The sequence below is a fragment of the Panicum virgatum genome, chromosome 3K, assembly GCF_016808335.1.
Source record: "Panicum virgatum strain AP13 chromosome 3K, P.virgatum_v5, whole genome shotgun sequence".
NCBI classification, from domain to species: domain Eukaryota; kingdom Viridiplantae; phylum Streptophyta; class Magnoliopsida; order Poales; family Poaceae; genus Panicum; species Panicum virgatum.
The window spans coordinates 63469349-63492707 of NC_053138.1; the positions used below are offsets into that span (position 1 = coordinate 63469349).

At 42.1% G+C, this 23359-nt stretch overlaps 2 protein-coding genes across 2 annotated transcripts; one reads left to right on the forward strand and one right to left on the reverse strand.

The window, feature by feature from the left end:
- Positions 1 to 544: 544 nt before the first annotated feature.
- On the forward strand, positions 545 to 4859 carry LOC120700227 (transcription factor MYC2-like). Its single transcript, XM_039984446.1, has 4 exons — positions 545 to 781; positions 1371 to 2064; positions 3431 to 3814; positions 4300 to 4859. Exons 2-4 carry the CDS (start codon positions 1396 to 1398, stop codon positions 4417 to 4419), a joined length of 1173 nt encoding a protein of 390 aa, XP_039840380.1. The 5' UTR covers positions 545 to 781; positions 1371 to 1395; the 3' UTR covers positions 4420 to 4859.
- Positions 4860 to 7281: 2422 nt separating this feature from the next.
- Positions 7282 to 12069, reverse strand: LOC120700228 (malate dehydrogenase, glyoxysomal-like). The gene is made up of 9 exons (XM_039984447.1): positions 11706 to 12069; positions 10490 to 10705; positions 9290 to 9604; positions 9103 to 9192; positions 8920 to 9003; positions 8395 to 8430; positions 8217 to 8306; positions 8009 to 8103; positions 7282 to 7563 (listed from the first exon to the last, which is right to left on the reverse strand). Exons 1-9 carry the CDS (start codon positions 11796 to 11798, stop codon positions 7491 to 7493), a joined length of 1092 nt encoding a protein of 363 aa, XP_039840381.1. The 5' UTR covers positions 11799 to 12069; the 3' UTR covers positions 7282 to 7490.
- Positions 12070 to 23359: the final 11290 nt, after the last annotated feature.

A 23359-nucleotide genomic window follows, 5' to 3' on the forward strand; every position in this document is an offset into this window, starting at 1 on the left:
TGATACACTTGTTCTTCGCTAGCTAGCTGTCACTGATCTTATATTATCATACACAATTATTAACTGAAATGGTAAAAATAGTTATATGCACAAGTAAGATTTTTGAGGGAACACAACTCAAGAGTGAACTAATAACAGTAGTTGGTTGGCTGTTTGACATTTAATAATTAGGAAAAAGAAAGATATATAGCTAGATGCAGCAGGGCATGCATCATGGACATGCTGCTAGCTTGTATGAACCCTAGAAACGGTCTATTCGGTTCTGCGTGCTGCTTTGTACACATGCATCGGCCTATTCGGTTGGCTGGTTACAGCCGAACAGGCCGCATACTAATCATATACTAATGTTTTAGCTCCCAGCCTCACACTTTTCTGTGACAGTAGTAGTGTAAAAGCCAAGTATATATATGTATATAAGCCCTATGGTACGTACCACATATATAATATTTGGAGGGTTAGGCCACACTACAACAGCTGGGAGGAAAATAATATTTTATGGAGAGAGAGAGAGAGAGAGAGAGTTGCTTGGACGAAATCATAGAGGAGGCGAGGGGGGACATTGACAAGATAGAGAAAGCATATATATGTCCAGCAATACAGAGGGATCCAATCCATATATCTACCAAACAACAGAGCAAGATCATTTGTCCTGCCTGGCTCTTTTTCTCTGGATGCTCCGGAATCAACAACTCAAGATATGCTAGCTGCAGAGAGGCATCATCATCATATAGTAGCACCAGATATTTGAGGAGGGTATATAGCTTTTCTCTACCATCTGCAGGTACTTCTTGGTTGCAAGGTCGGCCAGCATACACCTCTTCTTCTAGCTAGGAGTCGTCACCTTTAATTTTCTTGTTTGGCCAGCTTGCTTGTTCTTTCTTGTCTTGATTTATTGTTATTGGCTTGCTAGCTTATTTGTTCTTCAACTGCGTATATATAGATATATGCGCATGCTCTCAAATCATCCAGCTGATGGTTCGATTCGCTGAAGATCTGTTGCACTGTTGCATGCCCATCTGTCTGGGCGCACCTGTGTGGCTGAGTTCCTGACCTCGGCCCTGACCTGTGATTGATTGATTTTGATTGATTGATTGATTGGCTTGGCTTTTCTTCAGCTTGAGCTCAGTTTACCTGGCTAGCTATCTTGGAAACCACTTGTAGAAGCAGGCAAGCAGCAGCTTGATTCAGAAGCTTCCTTCAGTTGCCTTAATCTTGCTTCTTTTCATCGTCTTCTTCGTTCTTCTCGATTTATCTTCCATGCACAAAGCCACAAACATAGAATTTCTTGATCGATTTGCTGGTTGACTACATCCGCATGACATATCATTTCTTGATGATTTCTCGTTATTCCTGATGATTTGTTCACGCAGTCAGCAGCAGGGATAGGGAGGATTAATGGATCGACATATGGAGGACTCAAGCACCTTCCTCCAGTGGGCAATGAACCAGCTGCACCATCAGCACCCCTCTGCCGCCGCAGCCGCCGCCGCAGCTTCTGCATACCACGACGGCGCTGGTGCCGGAGATCGGGAAGCTATCTTCCCGTCGCTCCATGCGCTCCGCAGAGGAGCCGGCCAGACCCAGTCGTCCCAGCAGCCCGTCGCCGCCAGCGTCCGAGTCCGCGACCTGACAGTGCAGGTGGACCACTTGACCAACAGTTCTAGCTCCGGAGACAGCCCGGGCGCAGGCGATGCCATGGACCACGACGCGGCCGCCGGCTGGTCCCCCCACACCGCCCGCTCCAGGACTACCGGCCTTGGCGGCGGCGGCGGCGGCGGCAACAACTGGCCAGTGAGCTGGAACTTCAGCGCCGCGTCGGCGCAGCCAACACGCGAGAGCGGCGGCGGCGGCGCGCTGCCAGACGCCGCGGTGGCCGCGAGGGTGGTGCAACTCGCATCTGCGGGGAGGAGAGGGAGCAGCAGCGCGGCACCCCCTGCTGCTACGGCGGCGGCATCATCGTCGCCGGGGCCTGTGCAGGACCACATCATCGCGGAGCGGCGGCGGAGGGAGAAGATCAACCAGCGGTTCATCGAGCTCTCCACCGTCATCCCCGGGCTCAAGAAGGTTAATTAGCTCTCCATTTCTTTCTTTCTTTCTTTCTTTCTTTCTTTCTTTCTTTCGATGACTGATTCAGCTCTCGATCAGCTGCCATGAGATAGCTACTACTCTGTTGATCTGCTCCCCTTCTTCTTGTTTAGGAGCTGAGTATCAATTTCTTCTTCTCCTTGATCTCATCCCTCCTCTCCTTCTTTATTTCTTTTTTTCTGCCTTTAATTTCATGCTTGTTTTTAGCCATCTATATATCTCACCAGGCCGGAGTAATGTTTTCAACTTCGTCAGGGCCCTTGGTAAATTTCATGTTGACTATATTCACCAAGATTGCATGTATGGCCCTGATTAGTTACCCCGTAAACGCAAATAAGCTGTAAACGCAAAATTTTACGAAGGAATCTTGCTAATTTGAAGTACTAAATGAAGTCTATTTATAAAACTTTTTTCATGGATGGACTGTAAATCGCGAGACGATTCTAATGAGCCTACTTAATCCATAATTTGCAACAGTGCTGCTACAGTAACCATCCGCTAATTATGGATTAGTTAGCATCGTTAGATTCGTCTCGCGATTTACAACCCATCTGTTTAAAAAATTTTACAAATAGACTTCATTTAGTACTTCAAATTACCTAAATTCCTTTGCAAAAAAATTTTGCGTTTACATGTAAAGGGAACTGTTTACAGGGCCTATATCATCTCGCTCAACAGAAGTGTGCATATATTATTTACAGGCACTGTGGGGCAATCATTTCTGATTATTGATGGTCATAGTACAAAGGAAAGCTAGCTAGAATAATATTTGGTTATTATTGGCAGCAGCAAAAGTGTAAACATGGAGCATATATTCTTTGCTTCTAGAATAAATTTCAAAGTTAAATTATGCTAGCTAGGAAAAATCGAGCTGCAGGAACAACATATAATCTGCAGTTCAAAACGGTTCGTATAATTAATACTCCCTCCTTCCCTGTTTATAAGGCATACACGTATATCAAGATTCAAACCTTGTCATCTTTGACCAATAATTTGACTATTAAATTTTTATTTTTATAATGCAAATTTCATATGATTGGATTCATAATCAAATATATTTTACAATGATTATAAGTTTATAATCAAAAGTGATATAATATATGATAAATAAATGGTCAAAGTATTGTTTAGAAGACCGTGTCATGTTCCACCATGCCTTATAAACGGGGAAGGAGGGAGTACAAACAAACATAATCTACATTGTTGAGTCACTAGCTTGAATTTAAGCTGATGATGGAGAATTATTGAGAACAAAAGAGTGACAATATATGCATGTAATTACTAATTCAATCAGTAACAAATTAATAACTGATGATCGAGCTTGTAATTTACATTATTATTGCAGATGGACAAGGCAACCATTCTTGGGGACGCGGTGAAGTACGTGAGGGAGCTGCAGGAGAAGGTGAAGACCCTCGAGGAGGACGGTGCCCACAGCGCCGGTGGCAGCAGCATCCAGTCGGCGGTGCTCGTGAAGAAGCCGTGCCACCACCTACCCGGCGATGAGGCCATGGCGAGCAGCAATGGTGGCGGCGCCGGCGGTGTACAGCTGCCGGAGATCGAGGCACGGCTGTCGGAGAAGAGCGTGCTGCTGCGGATCCACTGCTACAACGCGAGGGGGCTGCTGGTGAGGGTGATATCGGAGGTGGAGCAGATGCACCTCTCCATCACCCACACAAACGTCATGCCCTTCCCCGCCTCCACCGCCATCATCACCATCACAGCCAAGGCAAGCACTCGCATCAAGAACTTTGTGGGATTATATTCATGCTTCTATTTCAGTATTTAGGACAAAATATAATGCATTGCCGGTGTTACGGAGAATTAATTGCACAAAGCTGAAGTACACATGTATTTTACATGAGCTGTTAGTTGAAATGTTAGGCTCATTAGGAGTGGATTGGTATAATAAATTAATAAGTCAGCTTGCGGACACCACTGGGAACCACTTTTTCTCTATCAGGTATTATTTTCGTCAATTAAAAAGTAGTTAGGTGAAAATTTTGACTTTGCATGTGCTTTAGTTGAAACGGAAGATAAAAAAATGATGTAGGAAAATAATCGACATGTAGGAATAAACTGTGAAAAGGGTGAGTTGATTTGTCATTTAATGTCAAAAACGTATAAAAGCATCATTTCACTTTTGTAAAATGTCAACTTAGCTAGGGGGACAGTGTAATATTTTGATCAGTTTTTTACTCAATTGTCTTTCAGGTGGAGGAGGGGTTCACTGCCACAGTAGATGAGATCGTGAGAAGTATTAACTCAGTGCTGCACCAACATTACAGCAGCAGTTCTGAAGAAAAAGAGGATACAAAAGTAGACTACTGCTAGCCCTAGCTTACTTACTGGGGGGAAACTAAGAAGAGGGTCACAGCAGCTAGCCATGCCATCCTTGTGGTGAAGGACATCTAATAATAATTGATAAGCACGCAAGATTCTTCATCTGGTGATATAAACAGCTGATCGATCGAGAGATGATCAAATACAAACTCATGGTATGGAATTATTCTGGGCATGCAACATGTAGGCTTAACACATCACATTCATCAGGTAAACTATGACCAGAAGATGACATGCATTGTCAGCTTTTTGATCAATTACGAGGATTTCTGAACCACAAGTTGCAAGTTTTGGGCGAGACGTCGAGTCGCACTTCATGCAGTTGCTCAATCAAAATCACTGATGAGAGAATCAAAATGACATTTTGCTTCATGTCCAATGAGACATATGTTGTTTAATATTGCTTTTGCAAGTTGCAATGTTTTGCATCATATCAATCCCGGCTCTTTCAAATGGATATGTACGCGCTTAATTGGTACCGAGAAAAGTATTTCTTGAAAATACTGTATGATGATTAGATTATAATAGGGCTAAAGAAATCCGATATGATATCACCCTGATCTTGTCAAATAATTGCATCATTGCTTATTTTTTAAAAAATATATCTTAATTTTTTTTAAATTAGTTTATGAGTCCATTGTAATCTGGTATGCAATCTTCTCTGACTCATGCATGAGTCATGCATCCAAAAAGAAAATAATATAATTCTATCGTATAAAGGTCTGATCCTCACTAAAAGAAAATATTAATATAAAGGTGCATGCATGCATGGTTTAGTAGTGTTAGTTAGACGCTCTTTAATTATGTAGCATTTGTTTAAGGGATATCGCGTGATCTGTACAGCACGTACTGCAGATACGATACGTATAGGGAAAGCTGTTGAGATATGCAGTGTAAAGTTGGCACAGTGCTGTTTGCATAAAATGCAACATGTCTTTGGTTGGTATGGCAAGATATGATCATGATCAGGTACTGCAATTGTATTATATATATTCTGCAGACTGCAGTTGTTGCATACCAATATATACCTTCATGTCATGAATCATTTGTGTATCTGTGTACAGACAAATAAATATTATTAATACACGTGGTCTGGTCCTAATCCCCCATCAAGGAATAAAGCATGATGATTTTAGCAACCTTTAGATGATTTCGAGAGATTTGTTGCAATCCTATTGGATTTTTTTTTCGCTAAGGAAGCATCTTGGTGATGAACACTGCATACAAAACAGCTTCCATCTTCTGGGACCCCGCCGTCTGGTCATTGCCAGACAAGAAATACTCTAATGAATAAGGGTACAATACCAAACCGGAGGGACATGGACTTGGGGATCAGTTGGCAGATCAGCATATCTCAAGCAACTTTTCTTTTCAACTTTTTCTGTCATATAAAATAGGAAATTAGAATATATCAAGTTACAGTTTAGTTTAGCTAAAGCTGATCTAGTTGATAGTAAATTATGACATCTATGAGTAGGCAACTGGGCACATGCATGGCTGAAAGCAGCTTTCAATAATTGGTGGATTAGCCATGCTGCCCTGGTATATTTTATTGCCAACAAAAGCTTATCAATTTGGTGGTTGCAGGTAGACGCCGCCGTTTCAGTGTTCAGTTGTGAGTGGCTGCATGCGTAGCTGACTGTAGACGTAGTGAAAGGAAGCACCATCGTAATGTCATATCAAAAGAAGGAAAAGAAAAAAAGAAGAAGATTGCATGCAGAGGATCAGAAACACATCATACATATCTCGGTCGAATCTGCATCCCAACAAACGAACACGCCCAAGATTATTGCATCATAGCAGCAAAACTGAATGATTAGATCATCGTGGCAAACTGAACCTCGCATGGTGCAAGTTGAAATCTGAATTGTGCTGGACAGATACGTGCTTAATTGCTCTTCAGCACCTTTAAGCTCCTTCCCATGGTGCACAGGGGTGCTGGAGCCCCTACAGGCCACATTGGATCCGCCCCTGGCTCTTGCCCATACCACAGAGTCAGTGTCGTCATCCAGCGGTGATTAGGACTAGTAGTATACTATACTATTTTGCAGTTTTATGATGATACCATGCACACGTGGCATCTGCAGCTGGTTTGATACCCAGCCCAGCAGAGAGGAGGATAAAATTAAGGTAGTGACGGGTTCGATGTGACTAATTAAGGCAGTGAAGCTCCCAGTATGTAGCAGCCATTAGAAAATCCAAGCCTTGTGTGACTGAACTTAACCACTTGCCCTGCCTGCTTGTTCCCTATGGCGACGCCATCCTCGATCTAAGAGGCTGTTTATTGGGTTGCCGCCGCCATTGAAGGTTCTTGCTGCGACGCATGAAGGCCTTGCTTTGGATCGAGCACGACGTGGTACAGTGTTATCCGATCCAGCTAGCCCCAAAGGAGTAATAACCTTTGCCAGGATAACATTGTTTTCTTCCTGCATTATATTGCATCGTGAAAGCAACAGCGCTGCATGCATGCCAAACATGTATACCATTATACCAACCACCACCCATCATCTCCAGTCACAATCGATCTGGTTGGGTTTCACCATCATTACTACATTGAGCTTTTTTTTTTTGCGAATTACTACATTGAGCATTAACAATCTCTGCAGATTCAAACTGTACCAGAGGAGGCATGCTGTGTCCGTCCTCAAACAGAATCACTCACCAATCCTTTGTTGCCAGGAAATGAAAGCAACAGCAGCGCTGCCAACATCTAAACCCATCACACCGAGCAATCAGTGTACAAGTTCTCTTCTATTATTTTTTCATTTCTCTGATGACGAGACAGAAGGTCTCGTCACAAGATTGCTGATACCGTAAATATATAGGGCAACATTCAGACATTAGAGACCCATCTGTTCAGAAGCAACTTTTATTACCAGATTTTCCTTTTTTTTGCGACCAAAGAAAAGATTTATCCTTTTTAGTACAGCCGTGTAGATCATTCATTCACGCCATGTACACAGTTTTACAGAGACATTACAATACAATGGTTTCCAGCAGGAAGCCAAAACACGGCAAATCTTTCTCTATGTTGGGGTTGGACATTTGCTAGATGTCCTGCCTCACTTGTTGATGAAAGAGACGCCCTTCTGGATACTCTGGGCCAGCTCTTTCTTTGCCTTCTCGAGACCAGCTCTGCATGATAGTGATGTGTGAAAAAGATGAAATGATGTAGGTCGTCAGTAGAGATCCAAGACATCAATAACAATTGCGGTGGTCCTTGTCAGCACTATAAGTATGGTAGGATGAAACAGGTTTGGATGGCATTGAATCGGTTGTGAGCCATGTAATCTAGTATATATGTTACCGACTGTGAGCTGTATGTACGTGTCCAGCAGAGAATAACGCACGAAACTGGTTTATTGTCAGCATCAACTACCACCGTCAAAGGTCAATCGTGATTCACGAAGATTGATGAGAACATGCAAGATGAACTTGGTGTTCAAGACAAAGCTCAGCCAAAGTAAATTTGCTGAGGCAGTTACCTGCCGTTGGTGTTGACTGATAGATATATCTAACCTAAATGCATGCTGCAAACAGGACTTCAAAATTCGGAAAGTAGAGAGTACAGACTGCAGACCTTTCAAACTCATTCAACGGCCCAAGTGGCAAAATTTCCTCAACGCCAGAGCGCCCTAACCGAACTTTGGATGCAAAGAAAGGTAGATCCGTCACCTTTAACCACAAGACAAGGAAAACAGAATTTACAAATCAGAAATACTATTCAGTGAAGATGGTTAAAACGGAAATTGAATCATGATAATATTCAGTATGCACAGAAGAAGAACCTGAGAAGCTACATAAGAGCACTCCACTATTCCAGCATCACCACGCAATCCTCTTAGGCAAGCATCTGCAAATTTAGCAGCGGCATACGCCTACAAAACAAGTTTCAGTGTTAACTGAAGCAGCACTACAAACTACAAACTGTGAACACAAATCTTGGTACAAGTGGCAGGAACAAACCATTGAAAGAGTTGCTGATCCTGCCCCAGCTTTAGCCTGAAATATATAGTACGATGAGACCAAAAGAGAAAAAAAAACGAATTTTTAGGATTAACTGCATGACAATCAAGAACAAAACTATTTATGAGAAAAGTATGAGACTGTCACCTAACTAAAACGCATGTAAACAACAAGTACCACCAAAACCTAGTACCTTGCATATGGGTAAAAAGGTGTGCACCTAATCATGTTTTCAGCATCATGAAGATGTCATTGATATGCCTATACACACCTAATTAGTCTTTTATATAATATAAGGACTGTCCAGACTCACATATCCATTTTACTAGTGGTCTGACTCTTATACTCTCAAAATTAAGCATGCAGATTCTTAATCATAGAACTAAACAGATCAAACCCGAATGCATAGATCTAATGGGTCAGATGAATGTTGAACCGAAATCCAGGGCACAATAAATGCATAAGGGGAATATGTAGTTGACATTCTTTCCTCGTGTATAAGAGATGCAGCAAGGACAAGCATACCTCAACTACTTCTGTCCCACCATTCTGTATGCGAGAAGTGAGGTGATTAACCTCTTCTGAAGTGAATGAGCAGGCAGGATTTACCTATGTATAAAACAAAGGTGGAAATTGAAATTGATTGCCTACTATTTCCAGACTAATTATAAAGTCAAGAATTTTGTATCACTTCAAATTACTCCTAACCTGTGAAAGGAGTGGTAATATCGTAACTCCAGCATGCCCACCAATGACAGGAACATTGACTTCTCTGGGATCAAGTCCAAGAACCTCTCCCTGTAATCAGAGGAAGGGAATCAGAGAAACTGACAATACAGAAATTAGTATCAATAATGAACCATGGCAAACTCTGTTTATGATTTGAAGTGCATACCACAAAAGTGTTGGCTCTCACTACATCAAGTGTTGTAACCCCCAAAAGGCGCTTGGGATCATATGTCCCAGCTTTCTTGAAAACTTCAGCAGCAATGGGAACGGTAGAATTGACAGGATTACTGATCACATTCACAATCGCCTTGGGGCAGCATTTTGCAATTCCCTCACAAAGAGTACGGGCGATTCCAGCATTGATGTTAAACAGATCATCCCTTGTCATCCCAGGTTTCCGAGGGACACCAGCAGGAATTATCACAAGATCCATCCCAGTTAGAGCATTTTCCAACTGTGGCTGGCCAAGGAATCCACGCACCTGTAGAATTTCAAACCTAAGTAATTACATCCAATGATCAAACTAACATTTATGATCCAAGAAACAAATGAATAACAGAACAAATGGCAGATGGCATTCAAGAACATCTCAGAACTGACAAAACTGAAATCCAATGATAGTTCCACAGTTGTTAGGAAAACTCCAAGTAGGAAGCTGTTATTTACAAGGCAATAATTCACTCTTCTATGCAGGTTCTGTTCCGGGCCACACGATGGATTCGCTTCTAGACGTTTCTACAAAAGGGGAGGAGCACGATGGGGACAATAAGCCTACTGTATGCCGCCTTTGCTAAGAATGGATGGAAGTTTAGCAATAGAATCATGTTTAATTTAATAATGAACTTCTTCATACTGTTGAGCCTCTATTGTTCAGATGCAGACATCTGGTTACTGGTTATGTGGTAGATGAAGTCTACACATCAAAAGCTTTGTAATAAGAAATGGCTCTGTGCATATTTGGATGTAGCAGCTGAGATTTCTTACACCATTATGTAAAAAGGTAACGATATAAATTGAGATTTAAACAATTATCACTGAATGGTCAGGTACTAAGTCTCTTCCAAGGTTTTCAGCAGAAATTTTGACATGACATGATTTTATACAACTACAACTTAAATTTTTGGGAAATTCTTATTTGTTTCCTGAAATAGCAGCAAGCTGGTTAGTGCTGAACTGCTTCATTTTAGTCAGAAGTACAGTATAAAAGGCCTACTTTATATCCTCTAAATTTTGACCAAGTCTTAAAGGCCTACTAGCATAGTAGCATGGAACTGTGGTGGCAATCTTTCTTTCTGAATCAAATTACCAGTATCTCTTAGAATGATTTCAAATAAAGATGGGATACACGCAATGGCAAGAAGCATACCACAGCACCAGTATCCATGTGGCTAATGTCAGCTGTGACACCAGGTGTGTTGACGACATCATATAGATGGAGCACCGAAACGAGAGGGTTCATCTTCATCAGTAGCGCGAGTGGCTGCCCGATTCCACCAGCTGCACCTAAGATCGCGACTTTGAAGCCTGGCGCCGCCCCTTTTGCACGACAATTGGATCCCATTAGGAGGGGTCCCTCCTCCATCTTCAAAATAAATCAACAGTAGATAATTTAGCAGAGAGTGAAAACAGACCCAGAAAAGATAGCAGCACATCAATTACAATCTTTTAGCTTCCAACCACCACAGTTGAGGCTAGAATTGAGTCTGAAGGTAGAAACTTGTAGCCAGTATTATTGTATCATATCAGATATACTTATCAGGGTGACTAATCTGAAAACAATTGTAAAATCCCTAGACAGGTCGAAGGCAATCAGTATACAGGTATCAGAAAGGGATAGCTTGGGTTCATCACCAGATTCAAGTCATGTTTGTTAAAACTTAAAAGCATGTGTCATATGTGATTTATCAGGTACTTACTGTCATTTAACTATCCACAGCTAAGCTAAGCAGAAAATTTATGGATTGCTGTAACTGGAATGATGATATTTGCTATGAGACCAAAACAGATTCTGCAATTTTATCAGCATTGCTGCCCCTTTGGCACACAAATCATTCACCCACAATTCAGTACACATGCGAGAGCAATGGTACAACGCATGATGCAGCAAACACCGTGCGCGGGCGGTTTATTCTACATTTGGCAGTACAGACATTCGGGAACATCAACTGAATCAGCATCCCGAGCAGCAAATTACTACTAGCACTTGAGGAAACAGAAGAGATGCCCCAATTTTGGCACAAACGAAAGCCTGGCGGGCAGGCAACCCCAATCGACAAACGATCCTAGACAGTGTTTGTACTAGAAACGAAATTCGGCTCCCCAGACCCAAAGGAGCCTCCTTTGACGCCAAGGTCCCAGCTTTTGGGAGCGGCGGCCGCGCCTTCGCCGCGGCAAATGAGCCCCTTGACCTTTGGGGCTGGTCGGAGCTTGGTTCTCCAAGAACCCGAATTATTCATAGCGAAATCTGGGGAGGAGCGAATCCAAGCAAAGCGCAATCGCTCCCTGATTCGGAGGACCCCGGGCAAATCAATCAGGCGAGCCGGAGAGGGGCCCGAGGAAGATGGGAGAGCGTGGTGACGAACCTGAGGGTGAGAGGATGCGCGTTGCGGGCGCAGGTGGGAGGCGAGCGTGGCCATCCGCCTGGCCGCGGCCCCTTGCTGCCGCTGCTGCTCCATGGTTGCCTCTGGCTATGCCTTGGAGTTTCAGACTTGCAGAGAGAGTCGGAGATGACTATGAGGGGGATAGGAAGACCGACCGGTTGGGGGTGTTTGGTTCGCGGTCGCGGGACGATGCGTGCACGTTTCCGATCGAGTTCGTTGGGCCGTATGGTATGACCGTATGGGCAGGAAGGCGGCCGAGCGGGCACGCTGGGCGATGACGACGATGGCGATGAAGAAAGGGGTCTGTCTGGTCTTGGGAGTCCACACGAACACGATGCCCAACATCGTTTCGGTCTTGGTCACTCCCATCTGCAGCCTCTTTCCTTTCTTTTGTCTGGGACTTTTTTTACCTATTTTATTATACCGTGAACAGAAAAGTTTTTTTTTTGAAGTTATGAAACTGTAGCACTTTCATAGTTATAGTTATTTGGTAATTAATATCCAAGTATGGACTAATTAGGTTTAAACGATTCGTCTCGTCGTTTACCGTTAAACTGTATAATTAGTTATTTTTTCAATTGCATTTAATACTCCATGCATATGTTTGAAACTCGATGTGATTGGTACTATATGAAAAATTTTATGAACTAAACAGGTCCTATATACATAATCATTTCTAGGCCCTGTTTGCTTTAGCTTGCAGACTGCGATTGCAATTTTGCCCAAACTGCAGACTGAAACAAATAGGTCCCGAATTGTAACTAGACAATCCACGGGCCAGATGGGTATGTACAACCAAGCTGCAATTTATACCATGGAACCTTAAACATGCAGTGGCCTCAACCAGCATCCTTCCTTCTCTTTGTTGGAGCATTTGGCAATAGTACTTTGAAGATAAATCGTTAGTATTTGTGATGAACGTACCATTACAGTTTCACAATTCTTATAAATACATCACTATTTATCCATTCAATATGTTTTTAAAATTTATGGATCAAAATGTCCCCGTCGTATTCTTCCTTTCATCCCCACTTCTTTCTTTTCATGGCATCCGGCTCCTCTGTCATGCTCGCCACCTGCACCCGCTATGGCTCCTCTTCTCGTCCGCTGCCCCCATGCTGCCGCTCTCGGGTGCCGCCGGCGCTACATACAGCAAGACCATCTGTTTTTGCAACAATTCGACCTTAGCCCCGGACCCAAGCACGCCGCCGAGCACTGGATTGCCGAGACACTCACATCCGCCTCCTTTCCTGCAGTGCTCGGCGCCTCCCTGCGTTGTGCCCCCGTTCTGTTCTGTGCCGAATCGGATTAGTTTGGTTTGGAGCCGACTCTCAAGCAATCCACCTCCCCTAACCGCACAAGTCCTATCCATCTCCGTTCATTCCTCAACAAATGAGTTTTCGCGGCACCTTGTACAGAGGATGTGGTGGTCGCTTTATCTTCTCCGTTGTAACTCCGTCAGAGTTCCGGCCATCATCCAACCTGCAATCACCTCTGTTCCTGGTAACCTCTGTTCCTGGTAATCGCTTGACGGCTGGAACCATGCCCGATCTGCAAGACTGCAACATAGGCACTCCTTATTAGTTCTGTTGCCTATTTTCTGTTTTGTGATTTAGTGCTGTGATATACACATCTAAAAAGAATCAGAATATACGTTGATGCTCAAGGGTTATGATGATAATTAATAGAAATTTTCCTCATATGTGCTCATATATTGCTAGATTGGTACCTACACTTAGGTGAACCTCTGTACTGCTTGATTGTTTACTGCAACTTACAACAATATTTTGACTACTTTGTAAAAAAATGTCATTGTTGTAAAGCTTCCTTCGTCTACTTTGTAAAGCTTGTGTACTTGGTTTCCATGCTAAGTGGAATGAACTATTCTGAAATTTGGATGTTGAGTTGAGTCATGAAGTTCTTTCTAGCAGAGAAAGAGAATAGTGTTGTCCTCATGATATATTTTGACTAAAATTCCTTTGTAATGAACTGCACTACTATCACAACCATTTTACTCATCTCATAATATACACTAACAAATCATACCATTTTTCAGCAGAGCAAGCACCAGCAGGTCCTCGCCCTGTCTCTCTCCGCGCTACCAAGCCTTCTATAATAGACATCCACGCTACCATGCATGGACTTTTTCACACTCAAAACTGGTCTTGATTACCTGTGTGTAATATATATATATATATATATATATATCGTTTTCACACTAGCTACATACTTGGTTTGCCGTCCTAATGTTATATGTGATATACGGTATCATATCTATTTAATATTTTTGCATCAACATTCGTTCATATTACTTCATATCTACGCAACATACAACAGTGTGCATCCACGCGCACATGGGCACGCGCCAAACACTAGTTAAATAAAAACCAAAAACCATGCATGGCCAGAATCACAGATCACTTAGATGAAGTTTGCGGGTCTCCAGGCGGCCCATCCGCCTACCTGATTTGTGGACCCGTTGTTGCAGCACCGATAGGATAAATCAATCATTGGGTCTCTAGCCGCCGTCGCGCGTGTCCCCACCGGCGAATAACTCATACGCCCTCATCCGGATCGAGCAACGGGCGAATCGGTGGTGTATGTCTGATCGTACGTATACATCACTCCTTCCACAAAACATCTCTTTCTTCTAAACATGGCGGGCCTTGGTTTCCTCCAATGCTTCAGATCAAGTTTTTCTTCTCATACACCTTACGGAAAAAAAACGACGGTTAGCGCTAGCTGCTCATGCATTGGGAGAGCACTTTGGGTGACATCCAAGAGCACCCCTGGTCTTTCTATTTATACACATTACAGATGAGTGTAAGGATGCAGTTACTGCCCGAAGTCATCCGAAAAACCATTTGCATCATTCATTAGACATGCGAGGGCATGGTGCTGCGCTCGCTGATGCCGAGTGGTGGCAACGTGGTATCAGCTGCTGAAAAATGAAAATGGTCTGAACTTTATGTTTGTACTTTGGTTTAAGCTAGCTAATTGGGTTCATTTGCCTGCAGTGCGGGCAGATGCCGGCCTGGAAAGAAAGATTTGGGTGGAGCGCTGATCGGTAACAGAAGAGGTTAACAAAGCGCTACTAATACTAGCTGTCTCGGATTTGGATAGTATTGATGATGCCTGACGATGGTGTACTCTCCTCTCGCCCCCTCGTGTGTGTGTGAAATACAGAGCAAAATTAACAGCCGCGCCAACTACAACTCTTCTCGGAGAACTTATAGAACAGAAGTCTCGCCCATCAAATTGATCTGTCTTGTGTGGATCCAAAACACACACAAATTGATCCAAAAACAAAATGAAATTGAAAATGTACCAAAGTGAAAATTGGCTCTATGCTTTAGATTGTTGATGAATTGCTCAACACATAAGAGAGGTCAAACTCAAACATATGCAGAGATTGACAAATGGATTTGCTCACAGAAGGTGTGAGTGGACGGTTGGTCGGCAGTAGATATCGAGCTCAGCAAAGCCCTTCTTGATCATGAGCTCAAGGGCACACCCAGCTGAGCTTCAACAATATAAAAAAGAAAAGAAAAATATTTATTCAAAACGGTATCCCACATCTAAGTAAGGCGATGCAGCTTGCATTATGTTTGCATCATTTGATCTTTTCTCCAACATGCAATGGCGCGTGGTAGTCGATGGACAGCAAGGTACACCATGGAAGATGCACCTAGCCAAGTGAGGTGTACATGTGAAACATATATACAAAGGTGCGTCAATCTCACTGCCGTTAGTTATGGTTATAAACTTGGGAACTTTTTGGTATTTTGGTCTCCTCCAATGCTTCAGAAGGTGAGTGAGGTAGGGGACTTGCGCTGGCCCATGGAGAACTTTGCATTGGGAGTAACAGTTAGACATCCAAGAGCATTATCGGACTACTAGTATATAGTATTTGTAACTGCGGCATAGTAAGCATGCAGATATTGCCGGTAGTCATCCAAAAACTATCTGCACATCATGTTCTTTTTGTTACAGTTCATTCATAAATCATGTTTCCTTTCTTTTTAGGGGTGAGTGCGTGCAGTCCTCAGGTGACTGACTGGGCCTCCAATAATAATTGGGCCAGCAGAAAGAATCCCCAAGCCCACCAAGTGATGATCCCGGGCCTGGTGGGTAAGGATGGATCTAGACATCCGAATTCTTAGAACAAATTTGATATTTTAAAATAGATATGTTTAAAATTTTATGCTAATATTTTTTTATATTATCAAGCATATTATTACACATAAGAATAAAATTTTGTATAGATTTTTTATGTATTATTTGCTCCCTACAATTAAAAAGGTGAAAAAAGATTCGAATCCGTATCCGATCCGTATTCGAATTTTTATATCTATTATTTGAGAATATATATGATAAATTTGAGGTTTAGTTTTTATGAATCTTTACAAGATCAATGTTAAATACAAGGCTATGAATCTACATAGTAAATTCTATATCTTATTTGTCCATAATCGAAGAAAAATGACCAAAAATCTGACATTCGAATAAACATCCGAATCCATCCTTACTGGTGGGTCGGTAAATGAAAGCCGCTTTCTCCATCGTCCGTGTCCCCTCCCCGCCGGCGGATGCTCGGCGACCTGCACCGTACCGCCGCGGATAACTGGCCGCCGTCGTCGCCGAGCAATGGACCCGTGCAGCGCCTGATCCATCGGTCGACCTCCTTCGCTCTGTGTATATCATATCAAACCTAGTTAGTTAAAAGCATCTCCAAGAGTCTTTTCAAATTTCACTCTCTAAATCATCGTTTGAAGAGTCATCTCCATAAAAATCGCTTTCTATATATTTTCACTCTCCAACAGCTTCTTGTTTATACTCTAGAGTGTTATTTTCGCTATCTATCTTTAGCTAGCGAGAAATCCGAAATAGACGATGGGTATATTTGAATAACCACTTAGAGAAGTTTTTGGAGGGTATTCTTCCATCAAAATCTCTATTCTTAACAATTGAGATAGATACAGAGTCTCTTGAAGTTGCTCTAGTACGCAATTTCTTTCTTTAATTTTTGGAGAAGGTTTTACATATACCTATTACATGCTGCAAGCAATGAGCTAGTAATCTATTGTCTTATTATTTGGCCAACAAACGGAGCCTCCACGTTCGCTCTCAAGACTTAGAAATTCTCACGTTAATCGGAGAAAAATAGAAAAATAAAAATTACCCACCACTGCCATTACGATAAAAATTAGCCAAAAATAGCCCTGTGCCTAATTAAAAATCACCCACAAATGTCATCATAAAAAATTAAATATAAAATACCATTTAGCTATGTATCAATTACAAATATATGCTATTAATAAAAACTAAAGCTAACAACAATCAATCAAAATAAAATGAAAATAAGAATAATTATCTGCGTAATGTTATTAAAGCTCAACAAATCAAATTGTTATTATAGGTAGATCATAGTTGAATTGTTTTAATCAATAATAAGACATAATTTACGATAATAAACAGGATGATGTATGGTAAAAAAATAGTATAATTTTTAAGTAAAAATACAACGACATATAAATTTTTGAATTTTTAATAGTAGCCGCGAAAATGCGGGCTATATGCCTAGTTAATAGTAATAGGCAACAAATGATGCACCACAAACAGAGAAGGCAATAGTAGTAGTAGCAGCAGCTACATAGCTTCGTTCATTCATTATACTGCTTCTTGCATGGACTTCTTCCTAGCACCGGCCTGCAGTATATTCTACTACTGTCGATCACAACCCCCTACAGACTACAGTACAGAGACCTAATCGATGTGCTGTGTGCTGTTGCAGTGTAGGTAACAGTAACCTCCCTAATCTTGATCCCTGCTCACGCTAGCCAGTAGCTGCTAGTCGATGTGCACACACACGCCGGTCAAATGAAACCAAAATATATAGTATATCGCATACGTGTGCGTGGAACCGGCAATGGAAACTGTATGTTGTCTGTTTCTTGCTGCTCATATGACCCTGCAACACGCAAGGCTAGCTAGCTTTAAGGCCGGATCATACATATATTCGGCGGATGCCTCTGTTGATTCGACGCAAAAGCGGCAGCAGGTCGCATGACGCGGCATTCTTGCGCTTCCCCTTGGTTTCTTCCTTTCCTATACGCCCTGCAGTGTTGGCACTGCTTGCTTGCTTGCAAGATTCCAGCGAGCGATATGTACGCACGCATCCTCCTCTCCTAGCTAGCTACCTTTTCATCGACCATTATTAGCTAGCTTAATTTTTTTAGATAATGGTATTTTCCGGCCTACGATTTAGTGTACACAGCTTTCAATTATTACATTTTTCCAGCTTCAATCGCTGGATTAAGAGGAGAGTCACAAAACAAAATTAAGCCTGACAAAGGATATTATTATGCTCCATCTATGGCTCGCAAATAGTTCTAAAGCTACCATCTCCAAAGAATTGCTGGCCTTCGTGAACAGATCTTTGTCCTCTCCTCATGCTGCAAAATTGACCAAAATCGCAGCCAGTATAGGTCCCCCCTGAAAATATAACGTTATGAAAGATAATATCATTTCGACAACGTCATATTTCCCAATACAGAGCTGCTGCCCCCGTTAAAATAGTAAAGACCTCTTGTGCATTAAAATTTTGAAGTCAATTCTCAAGCATGCATGTGGAGTTAGCGATCTAGGTGGGGTTAAACCGGTAGCAACTTGGATAGTCCTCCAGATCAACTTTGCATGTTGGCAATAAATAAAAGATGTTTGATTGTTTCGTTACAATTACAATTGCAATGGCTACACTTTTGACGGCCCTTGCAGTTTTTCCTTTCAAGATTATCCTTGGTTAAAATAACCCCTTTTGCAGGTACCAAAGAAGATCTTAATTTTTAGTGGAATTTTAAGTTTTCAAACAAATTTATGTCGGAAAGGAAAATTATGGTTAACTAGCTCAACTAGTTCGTTAACGAAATTCGTTCTCTTCCCCCTTTACATTTTAGTAGCTAGACTGGTAACTAGCTGCATGACAAGCAAGCTAGCATCAGAGTTCTTCAGGGACTTGTTCTCGAGTTCCTTCCTGAAAATGATGATTCTGATGTATTTCGAGGCCGACTGAACAGTACACAAGTACACAACAACATACGCCTAACTTGCATTGGCCCTAGTGTGGCTACTTTGTATATATATGCTCCTCCAGTGCCGTTATTCTCATCACTGCTGCTGCTGCCAACAATAGTGCGTAGCTTCTCAAAGTGATGTGCTACTTATCAACATGATCGATCAGCCCATGCTTGATGCTTCAGTGTGTGAACGCTGGGACATTCTCTTTTGACACCCGCGCCCGGTCGACGATGTAAACCAAGATCCACAAGATATGTTGCTCCGTCGCTGTCCGATCCGTCTCCTTTAGTCACTGCTGAGAGTTAGTAGTAGTCAACAAACAAAAGAAAGAAAAAGGGGTGTTTCCACCATCCATCGATGATTAGCTAGCTGTGTGTCGGAAAAGGGAAAAAAAAAAGGGAGGTAAGTGCTTGTTGGGTACTGTCTTTTAGTTTGGTGGGTTGGCCTCCAATGCTGGAGTGCAACAACAACACACCACCCCCACACAGCACACAGTGGCAGTAGCCCTTCTTGAGTTCTTGTCTGTCTTATTATAGGCCAATATTCAGAAAGCTAATACTAGTAGTAGCTCTTTCACCCTCCACGACCGAAATTTTTTGAACAGTTGACGGTTGGGATTATTGGATCTCGGCCGTGTTTATTTGCCTCCCATAAAGTTTTTGAAAGAGCATCTTTCTACATTTAAAGTACTAAACATAGACTAATCACAGAATTAATTACAGAACTCGTCTGTAAATCACGAGACGAATCTAATAAGTCTAATTACAAAAAATTTTTGAAGTACTAAATTAGAAGTACTAAATTTGAAGTACTAAATGAAGTACTAAACTCGTCATTAGAAATTTTTTTGCGACGGAATCTTGCTAATTTGAAGTACTAAATGAAGTCTATTTACAAAAAAAAGTTTCACAGATGAGTTGTAAATTGCGTGACGAATCTAATGATGCTAATTAATCTATGATTAATCAATAATTAGCAGATGGTTACTGTAGCATCACTGTTGCAAGCTCATGGATTAAGTAGCCTCGTTAGATTCGTCTCGCGATTTACAGCCCATCCATGCAAAAAGTTTTGTATATAAACTTCATTTAGTACTCCATGCATGTGTCGAAACATTCGATGTGATGTTTTTTTGTGTTTACGGGGTTTATGGGGTGAGAACTAAATAGGACCTAAGGATGCTGTCACACCTGTTGGTCTGCTCTGTTATTCTGCTCTGTCTTGCCATGCCTGCAGATGCAAACACTCGCACATGCACTCCTTCCGGCAAGCAAACCAAGCAACCAAATTTAACGGCAATTACTAAATATACTTGCTCCTTATCACCCTGCTGCACTCACTGTAATCATAACATATCCGTTAACTTGGATGTTTTAGTTGCTCAGCTCTAAAGAAAAACAGGAGATTACAAGAAGATGGGCAGTTTTTTTATATATAAATATCCTTCATGTATTTCAGGGAATTACTATACTGATACCTTTTAAATATATGTAAACCCCATTTTAGGGGAAACACACTCACGTCTTGGAAAGTTTTGGTCGCACGCGAGTGGTGTGGTCGAGTCATCGTTCGCCTGCAATTGTTTTTTTTTTGTTGTTGATTATTACATCATGTCACAGATCGATCAATCTGTTTAGCACCTCCAACCAAATCAATTAAGTAGAGATAGCTTGTTGGGTCTATGTACATGATAAACTGAGAGAATGCACACGCATGCATGCACTTGGCGCCATCTAAAAAAACTCGACCGGACGGGGGAAAGACCGCCCCTGCGGCATTATATTAAGAAGAGGCCAAGTTGACCCCGGCCGAAAAAACCCCCCGAACCCCGGCTCTTGATCTTGGGTCTGGTGCCACGTTCCTGGGACCGTTACCCACCGGGCCGGGACCAAGCTGACCACTCAGCCCACTGGGTCTGGCGCCACGTTCTTGGGACCGTTACCCACCGGGCCGGGTCCGGGCTGACTGCACAGCACAAGCCATCAAGAGCACAGCGAGGGGGATTTTTTTCCGCATGCGGGGGAAATCCGCCCTGGCGGGGGTTCGAACCCCCCACCTGTGGGTGCCGCCGGTTGCGCCCAGACCGACTGAGCTAACAACCTTAGGCCACTTGGCGCCATCTAATTTCCATATGGTCCTAACCATCTAGTAATCTATTGCTAGGGGCTTCTTTTTCTTTGTGGTGCGATAATAGTGACAATTCCCCGTCACTTTCATAAATCTTATTTTGCAAACCTGATATATTATGTTTAAATTATAGAAATTAAGGCATGAAGTTGTGCGCTTCCATTCTTGAACAGAACTAACTGATTAATTAAGTTTTCAAGGAATTAAAGTAATGTTTAATGCAATTTTAATTCAAATATTGGGATTTGAAATTGCATGCGTGAAGTAATGATATCTAATGCAACTGTTAAAAAAATGATTTGTACTTATACGATCCACAGTGTTTGATGTAATAGATTATGGTATTAATAACCAGAAGCATAAAGATACATACTTATGTTTCTGATGAAAATGCAATGATGTAGTTTAAACACACAATTAAACGAAAAGGCTAAAAGGCTTTGCCATGTACCCAAAGCATGCAAAATTAAATGTTCTTTCCATCATTTTCATGTGGTGAGGTGAGTGCCGTGTTTTCCTTTGTAGTGTGATATCGATGTTTTATGTCGCTCTCCCACCTTCTCTCTCTCCAAGATAAAAAATATTATGAAAATTTAAGAAAACATTGACTTGATAAACGGCCTGAATGGAATAAGTTTTGTACAAATTAATACAAGCTGAGGCCAATAGTCAACAGTCCCAGTTGCATATATATATTGGAGAGAGTAATCATGGATTAAGTTTATAGGAAAGTTAAGAAAATGTTATGACTTGATGAATGGCCCGAATGGAATAATTTTTGTACAAATTAATACAAGGCCAGTACTCAGCAGTCCTAGTTACATACTATATTGGAAGAGAGAGTAATCATGGATTAAGTTTATTTATAGGAAATAAATAATTAGTGTTTCCAAACAGTACGTAGAGGCACAAAGTGAGTGTGCGTACGTTGTGAGTGTCTGAGTTGTGTTATGTAAATAAAAAAAACTGCAAAAGGGTAGAGGCACAAAGTATATTACGAGTACACTGGCCGACGATAAGGACTGATATTGATGCGGCTTATTTCCTTTTGATGGCGAGGGATACGTGCGCATACGCGTAGCTGAACCACTTTGGACTTAGTCATGTCCTTTTTCTAAGGAAAATGAAGGTATAATGAACCACTTTTGACTTTGGACTAATATAATTAAAACGAAATGCTACTAATTTAATCGGAATTCCACTCATGGCCGGTTTGGGTTGGATGATGTGAGTGGGATGGATGATGGAAACCAGGCCATCTGCAGATTTCGAGAAATCCCTGCGATGGCGACGGGCAAATCCTTGATGAGGCTGCTGGCCATGCATTTCAGGCAAGGACGGGGCGAGTGACAGTAACATCTGCATGCCGACCCCCTTTTGCTTTAGCAGTATCTATAATGAACTCAACTCTAGTAACTATAGTAGTATACTTGGCCTGCGTATGCCTTCTAGAAGGCAAGGCATTTGCATTGCAGAGGAGTGAGACCGTGACACTTGTCTAGAAGGTGGTCGTCGTCTGGGGTGATCGGTCAGTCAGGCAGCAGTGGCATCTGCAGCGATGGATCGATCCTGTGATTCCTAGCAAGCTTTGCAGCGAGTGACAGACTGAGGTGCAGAGTTTCTGAGTGCAGGAAGGAGCTGCGAAGGAATGAATGGAGTCGGAACTGTGCGTGCGTGACAAAGAGAAGCTGTCAAGCAACCAAGGACAGAGAGCGATGGAGGAAGGAAGATGCCATCCGATCCGTGGGTGGTGAGTAATGCACGTGTGGGATTGGATTGGAGCTGCTGTTCTGGCTGCGCTTTGCTGTGCTAGCTAGCTTTTGGAGCACACCTGGTGGCCATGTCTCTAGCTTGTCCCATCCTGTGGTCCGAAAACTCTGAATATCAATCATATTGCAAAGGACACGCGGGGATGAGAGGGGGGAGCTAATCCGCGCGCGCCCAGCAAAAGTAACAACGATCGACACTAATAGTACATTCATTGAGCTTAATTCTTTTCTTTTTTTCGTCATAGGAATGGAATCTAGTTCACATAGGGACGTCCGAACTATCGCTCCTTGGGTCCCCTGCTTATTTTCATTTCCTTTCTTGAGTTCACGTGAACAGCACACGGCTATATTTTTTGCTTCCTCTTTTCTTCCATTTTGATTTGACGTTCTGTATGGCAAGGCTCACTTTTTAAAGTCTATTATCTATGAAAAGTTGTCTGACACTATTTATGAATCGTACTCTATATCGAGAGTGCTTTGAGTTTATGTTAACCTTGTAAAAAAGTTTATATCTTCATGACTCTTCATAGAAGTTTTAAAAATTATCCGCCACAGATCTTTAAGACTTGCATTAAATTGTACAATTGTTGTATATTGTCTGTCAGAAGGGTTGGAAGATTATTAAAAGTTTTGTGCATCATAAAAATATGATGACATTATCCT